This window comes from Nicotiana sylvestris, chromosome 1, assembly GCF_000393655.2.
Source record: "Nicotiana sylvestris chromosome 1, ASM39365v2, whole genome shotgun sequence".
NCBI classification, from domain to species: Eukaryota; Viridiplantae; Streptophyta; class Magnoliopsida; order Solanales; family Solanaceae; genus Nicotiana; species Nicotiana sylvestris.
The window spans coordinates 9,015,459-9,023,854 of NC_091057.1; the positions used below are offsets into that span (position 1 = coordinate 9,015,459).

Below are 8,396 nucleotides of genomic sequence, written 5' to 3' on the forward strand. Positions count from 1 at the left end.
GAAAATGTGTTCTTTTCCATTGTAATGTAATGTCCATTTTTTTACCGGTTAAGTAGTAAAATGTTGAATAACTCTTTAGTTTAAATTATTTATAAAAAAGTTAGTCCTTACATTTCAAGTCGAAACGGCAATTTAAGAAGAATAGTGAAAATTTTCTAGAAGTTGGTAAAAGAATGTTGAAGTCGAAACGTTTTTTAATATCTAGTTTAGAATTGTTGTTTAAGTTCTTTCGTGTTCAAATCAATAAATTGTAAAAGGAAAGAATTTATGTAATGTAAAATGTTACTTGGATTTTGCCCTAAATATTAGGATTTCCTACCTAACTCAAATAAGGAAAGATTTTAATTAGCTATATTTTAATTGATTTTAAATTTCTAAATATTAGGAAAATGGTAAAATGACTATTTTATCTAGTATGAAAATTAATTTTAAAGGGTATAAAAGGCGAACGACATTTCGCTAAGGGCCTTCGTGCTTTTAATATATATATATATATATCGGCTATTATTTTAAGAACGACTATATATGTATGTCAGTTTCCCTTATTAATTTGGCCCCTTTTGACTCACCCAACATGGAGCTAATCAGCCACTTGCACCAAGATTATATCTCCTAGATCGGTTTATCCTTTTAACCTAGCTAGATTGTGGCCTCAATTGCACGTAGTCAAATTATATAGCAATGAATCTATATACAGTACTAATGAAAAATTTAGCAAGCATTTAAGAGTATATGTAAAAATTTGTTTTGACAGAGAAAGTATCTGATCAAATAAAGTTTAAAATTAGAATATATATATTAAATACCAATTTTTAAAGTTGGTGAAAGTTATATTTAAATAAAATTATGTCAAACATTTTGAATTTAGACCTATTTATTGCTCTGATGTTATATCGAATTGTATTACAATCTCATCTAAACACTTAAAGTGTTATAGAGAGTACACATATAATAACTTAGGGTGTGGTTGGTATAACGGAAAATATTTTTCGCGGAAAATCCGTGAAAAATATTTTTCAAAAAAGAAGAAGTAATAATCTTATTTATTTTCCGGTGTTTGGTACGCAAATTAAGGAAAATGACTTCTCAAGAGTATTGATAAATAATTTAGATATAATAAAGGTTGGGGTGGGTGGTGCAGAAAAATAAAAAACAGAAATTTGAAATTGCAAAAAAAAATTAAGGTAAAAAAATAATTTTTTTTGCGGGAGGGGTAGTAGGGTAGGTGGTAACGGAAAAACTGAAATTTGTAAAAAAAAAGCCTTTTTTGGAGAGAGGGGGTAGGGTGGGTTGGCGAGGGTGGGGAATATTGAGAAGGAGTTTTGGAAAATGTTTTCCCTAGGAAAACATTTTATTGGAGGAAAATGAGTTCATTGAGAAAATGTTTTCCAAAATATTTAAGCCAACCAAACATGGAAAAATTGGAAATTCGTACCAAACACACCCTTAATTATAATTATGTCTCAACAATTACACTCAAATATATAGATGAACAGTACAGGCAAATGAAAAGATACATATTTATTCATACTCCAAACAACAAAACTATTACTAAAACTAATAATATATAGCCACCATTGAATCTTCATATTCGTTAGTAATTAATTGCGAGGCTTAGCTTCAGTGAATTTTTCCATGGCTTCACCCTTGTTGTAGCAGCACCTCCTGCAGCCATAGTAATCGCGGCGGCCGCAGCAACCATAACGGCAATATTCTCCTCCATAACCTCCACGTCCACGTCCACGTCCACCACCAGGGTACCCACCATACCCACCTCCAGGGTACCCTCGGTACCCACCTCCGGGGTACACTCCGTACCCACCTCCAGGATATCCTCTATATCCTCCTCCTGGATACTTGGCATCATTTACATCATTATTCTTCTCGGATTTCTTTGCTGCAAAAATAATCACACGTTTGCATGTTAGGTGGATAGTCACTGTGTGGTCAGAGTTGCAATCTAGAATTTAAGTTTGATGGATTAATGCACTTATAATATTATCCTTCAAACTTTAATATTAGTCAAAGTTTAACAATTTTACATATACGCTTATGTTCCAAGTCAAAAATACTAGATTCAAATGAACTCGATAATTAGGCTCCATCTGACTCTCTAACTTCGATCTTTTTTTTTTTTTTTTTAAAATTCTTTCTAAAAAAGATAAGCGCAATACGATACACAAAGCATGCTGAGTTCATATAAGGTCCAGGGAAGAGCCAATGTAGTTAATAATATAAGTATTTCATTGAATCCAGAAGGCTAATCCAGAATTTGGAGTCGTAAGTGAGTTTTAACAACAACAAAAATGTACAATCACTCAGAATTTATTTATTTTTTTTAAAAAAAGCCAAGGTATTTTACATTTTGATATTATCATCAAGATTTAAAAGGAAGTAGGCTTACAGATTTCCAAAGAATTGGTGGAGCTCTCAGCCAACTCTCTAGCTGCAACCTCTGAGGTTAAAAAGAGAAAAATAGCCAAAGCAAAGCTTAGAACTATAAATGCCTTAAATCCCATTTTTTCTTACTTGAAAACTTATAAGTACTGCTTTAGTTGTGATAATTTAAAGCCAAGAAAGATGAGGAAACTAATGAATAATTTTGCCTCTATTTATAGCATGATCTAAACGCGGAAAAGGCAAAGAATTGAAGAGATATTAATGGATTATCGGCCTAGTTATCAAGTAGGTGGTTGGATATAGGGGCGGTAAATGGGCGGGTTAGGCTGAATTTGGACGGGTCAAAATGAGTTGCATTAATAAATGAGGTTAAAATAGCACGGGCTAGTCAGTTTTCGGACTGGTCATTCCAAATTAGCCAACGTTTGCCAAGTCATTGAAAAATAGCTACTATTTTGCTGCAACAGAGACCGGCCCAGCATAATATACTGAAGTTCGGTGCACCTGTGTATGAACTTCCAACATATTATGCTGGATCGATATACTTTGCTGGCTCCGGTATATTATACTGAAACTCCAAACTCCAATATAATATAGTGGAGTTTCAGTATATTATGCTGGAACTCCAGTATATTATGCTGGAACTCCAGTATATTATGCTGGAGTATTTTCCCGATTTTCAAAAGTGTTTTCGCTCAAATTTATCTTTACATGAAAGTGGCTAAATTTCGTTGACTTTTAAAACTGTGGCTATTTTGAATGATCACTTGTAAATCTAGCTATTTTTGTATTTCTCCCATAAATAAGTCATTGTACCCCGCCCAAAATCTACTTGAATTAACATGGGATGAGTTAAGATGAGTTAGACAATGAGTCATCGTCCAATCCGCCCAACTTGAATATAGACGGTCCAATCATAAAGTACAGATTTGGTTTACTTTTTTTCATTTTGGATAACTATTATATTTTCAATGGACAATGCATTTATGATAGACAAATAACATACTTCTTCCGTTCAATTTTACTTATTCACTATTGACCTTGTACACCTTTTAAGAAATAATAAATAAAGTGCATAATTTACCATAATATCTATATTAATTGGTGTATAATCTTAACGGATTTGGAATATAATCTAGAATGAGTAATTAATGCTAAGGGTAAAACAAGAAAAATAATTTATTTTTTTCTTGATATGCAAAAGTAAACAAATAAAATAAAAAATCTATTTTTAAAATAGTGAACAAATAAAAGTAAAAGGAGGGAGTATATTATATGCTTTGTATTTGCTATATTTGATGTTTTTTGGTAAATGAGCAGTTCTATTTTTTCGTTCAATATTTGTTTCCATTAGGGGAAAGAGAAGCCCACTATTTACATGAATGTAATCTAGCATGTTGAGTTATATGATGTCTCACATACAAGGAAATTGAAAGAATAAAAATCTTGATCTAATTTTGTCACGATTCGAAATTTTCACCGTCAGGATCGTAATAACGCCTAACATTTCACTTGCTAGGCAAGCCAACGTTAAAGAATCCTTAAGCCAATTTTTATACATTTCAGTAATTCACAACAAATAAGCTATAACGAGTTAAAATGAATGCGGAATTTTATAACAACCTCAATATATGTACTATTACCCGGATCTGGAGTCACAATTCACGAGCATTTTAAGATTTACTACAAGTAAAAGACTGAAAGAAATACAACTGTTTGAATGAAAGAAACAGTAAAATAGACGAGATAGACGGGGACTTCAAGGTGTGTGAATGCCGACAGATCTACCTTGAGTCTCCAGTGGTCCGGTTCGAGCTGCTATGCCTCTCGATCAACTGGGACCAATACCAAAATCTGCACAGGAAGTGCATAGTGCAGTATCAGTACAACTGACCCCATGTACCGGTAAGTGTCAAGCCTAACCTCAGCGAAGTAGTGACGAGGCTAAGACAAGACACCCATAAATAAACCTGTGCAATTTAATAATATATGTACTAATAACAACAATGAAAGAGTGAGGCAAGTAATATCGGGAGGGGGCTGAGGAGATCACAAGATAAAGAATCACATTAGTAATAAGAACTTGATCAACTGATATACCTTGAACAAATAAACAAGTAAGCCCAGTAAAAGAAAATGCACAGCATTATCCTTCGTGCTTTTACTCTCAACCTAACCATATGAATCAATAGAAACAACACGACATCACCCTTCGTGCATTAACTCTCTCATAACATGACACGACATCACCCTTCGTGCATTAACACTCACAATATGGCACGTCATCACCCTTCGTGCATTAACACTCACAAAATATGGCACGACATCACCTTTCGTTCATTAACACTCTCCCACCAAAACAATGAACAATTACAGCAGGAGATAGAAATAACAAGAACAAGTCTTACTTCAACATTAGGTTCCACAATACCAACCTCAACTTTGAGTCAATACTCAATCAATACCCAATTCCGTAAACATGATAAGAATGATAAACATAACGATTAACTAGTCTTAAGCATGGATAATATGATTAAGGAAAGCAGCAATTACAAGAATAAGACTCATCCGCATGCTATAACCTGACAACTACGCATAGGTACTCGTCACCTCACCTATACGTTGTACCCAATATTCAAACACGTAGAAATAGGTAAATAAGACCTGATCCCTCAAGCCAAGGCTAACCACGACACTTACCTTGCTCCAACGGCCAAACTCAAAGCTCAACCACAACCTTTTCCTTCAAACAAGCCTCCAGGCCAATAGAATCTATCAATTTACAAATCAAACGATTCAAATTAAGCCTTAGAAACTACCCACGATTGTAAAGAATTCAATTTAGGCCATTATTGAAAAAGTCAATAAAAGTCAACATGTCACAATCCGGATTTTCCACCCTCGGGAGTCGTGATGGAGCCTACTCGTAGAAGCTAGGCAAGCCACGAAATATAGAAATTCTAACTCTTTCATTTTAATCCTTTTATCAACTTGAGTTAACAAGTAATCAACAATTTAAAGATTAATGATAACAGAATAAGCGGAAGACTTAAACAGCTAAAAATGATCAAAATCAGCACTACAATGCCAATATACTCCTCTACCCGGAATCTGGTGTCACAATATTTACGAACTGTCTATGAGTACTACATACAAATGTCTGCAAAAGAGAAATATAGTCTGTCTTGGAAGCAAGTGAAAACAGAACATATAAATGGATAGAAGAGAACATCGGGCCCGCGGACGCCTGCATGACTACCTCGGGATCTCTGGATGGACTGAAAGTTGGCTCCCTAAGTGCTACTGCCCAAATGCTACTCCGGTATCTGCACAGAGTGAAGAGTGTAGCATCAGCACAACCGACCCCATGTGCTGGTAAGTGTTTGACCTAACCCCGGTGAGATAGTGACTAGGCTAGGACCAGACCACCAAATAAACCTGTGCAGCTAAATAATATACAGTGGAAAGTAAAACAGGAACAAACAAGTAAAGATGGGAGGGGGAAACATGCTTCGGGGAATAATAGGTAAAACAGAATATCAAGAGAACTATAAATGAATCAAAATCCAACCACTAACAAGAATAAAAAAGAGAAAGGCAAATTTCACTTTCTTTTCACATCTTGTTGCAGGCGTGCAACCCGATCCCATTTCCTGTATCTCGTGGCAGGCGTGCCACCCGCTCCCATTTTATGAATCTTGTGGCAGGCGTGCCACGTACTCCCATTTCATTTATCTCGTGGTAGGCATACCACTCGCTCCCATTTCATTATATCTTGTGGTAGGCGTACCACCCGCTCCCATTTTATTATATCTTGTGGTAAGCGTACCACCCGCTCCCATTTCATTATATCTTGTGGTAGGCGTACCACCCGTTCCCAATTACAAGCCAACAATAATCACAAGGAATCCCGGCAAGGGAACAAGAGCAATATAACAATTTCCCGGCAAAGGAACAATGATATTTCAACAACATCCCGGCAAGGGAACAATACTATCAAAACAAACATCCTAGCAAGGGATCATTAATATCAAACAAACATCCCGGTAAGGGAACAATGGTGATAATAACATATGAAGTGCAATAAACCACAACGGAGTCATAACAATTATAATACAAGACTCACGGGCATGCTTGACACCAATGTATAGATACTCGTCACTATGCCTATATGTCGTACTCCACAATTAACATGTAGCAAATAAGACACAACTCCTAATCCCTCAAGCTAAGTTTAGACCAAACACTTACCTCGAACTTCCACGGTCAACTCAAGCCTCAAACACCGCTTTCCCTTTCGAATTCGGCTCCAAATCAATTGTATCTAAACATAATTAACTTAATAACATCAATAAACACTAAACAATCAAATTCCAATGCTTAATTGTAGCTTTCTAATCATTCTTCCCAAAAAGTAAAAAATTGACCCCAGGCCGGCTTGGTCTAAACACGAGGTTCGGACCAAAACCCGATCACCCAATCACCTACGAGCACGAATATATATTTAGTTCCAAAATTCGACCCAAAAACGAGGTCCAAATCACAAAAAATCAAAAAGCCCTAACTCTACCCAAATCCCTAATTTTCTACCCTTAATCACATGCTTTAGGCCTAGAAATCTAGTGGGCGTTGATAAAAATGGAAGAAAACAAGTTTAGGATTACATACCTATGAAGCTATGGTGAAGTTCCTCTTCAAAAATCGCCCAAGAGGTGTGGAGAAGATTAAGTTTATGAAAAATAGTGGAAATCCTGTAATGTATTCTGTTTTTTGACTTTTAAAATAACTGGGTGAAATTGGTCATCGCATTCGCGATAAGCCCTTCGCGTTCGCGATGAGTTAGGTCTGACAGACCTTCGCGTTCTCGGAAGATGGCTCGTATTCGCAGATCCTTGGCTCCTCAAGCCTATGCGTTCGCGGGCCAGTGGCCGCCTTCGCGATGCACAAAATGGTGAGCCCTCCCCAGGCCTTAACCTTACGCGTTCGCGAGTGCATGGAGGCGTTCGCGAAGGGTATTCCCCCCTCAGCCTCACGTTCGCGTCGCGTTCGCGAAGAAGAATTCTGGCACCTGGGAAATTTGCCTTACGCATTTGCGAGAGGGATCACGCGAACGCGAAGAGTAAAATCCCTGGGCACTGAACAACAAAAACCTGCAACTTTTGAGTTCCAAAAACCTTCTGAAACACATCCGAAACACACCCGAGCCCTCGGGGCTCAAAACCAAACATACATAATAACTCAATAACATCTTACGAACTTATCTGTGCGATCAAATCGCCAAAATAACCTCAGTAACAACGAATTAAACCTCAAAATCAATGAAATATTTCAAAACTTCTTAAAGCATCAAACTTTGCATTTACGGTCTGAATAACGTTAAACAGATTCCGTTTCTTACCAAACTTCACAGAGTTATCTTAAATTACATATAAGACCTGTAACGGACGTCGACACCAAAATACGGGCCCGATACCAACATGTTCTAATCAAAATTCATTTCAAATTCCTTTAAACAATTTCAGAAAATAATTTTCTTTAAAAATTCATTTCTCGGGCTTGGGACCTCGGAATTTGATTCCTTGCATACGCCCAAGTCCCATATTTTCCTACGGTCACGGACGAGTCCGGGTCCGTTTACCCAAAATGTTGACCGAAGTCAAATTAGCTCATTTTATAGTCAAAATTTATCATTTTCACAAATTTTCACATATAAGTTTTCCTGCTATGCGCCCGGACTGCGCACGCAAATTGAGGTGATGCTAAGAGAGATTTTTAAAGCCTCGGAATGCAGAATTTCATTGAAAAACAAGTGATGACCTCTTGGGTCATCACATTCTCCACCTCTAAAACAATCGTTCGTCCTCGAACGGACAAAAGAAGGAAGTACCTGAGTCAGGGAAAAGTTGGGGATAATGGCTGTGCATATCGGACTCGAACTCCCAGGTCGATGCCTCAGTAGGCTGACCTCTCCACTAAACACGAACAGAAGGAAAACT

The 8,396-nt window shown here is 36.8% G+C and overlaps 1 protein-coding gene across 1 annotated transcript; it reads right to left on the bottom strand.

The window, feature by feature from the left end:
- Positions 1–1,428: 1,428 nt before the first annotated feature.
- On the bottom strand, positions 1,429–2,587 carry LOC104212237 (glycine-rich protein-like). The gene is made up of 2 exons (XM_009761457.2): positions 2,405–2,587; positions 1,429–1,897 (listed from the first exon to the last, which is right to left on the bottom strand). The coding sequence occupies exons 1-2, from the start codon at positions 2,517–2,519 to the stop codon at positions 1,602–1,604; spliced, it is 411 nt and encodes a 136-aa protein (XP_009759759.1). The 5' UTR covers positions 2,520–2,587; the 3' UTR covers positions 1,429–1,601.
- Positions 2,588–8,396: the final 5,809 nt, after the last annotated feature.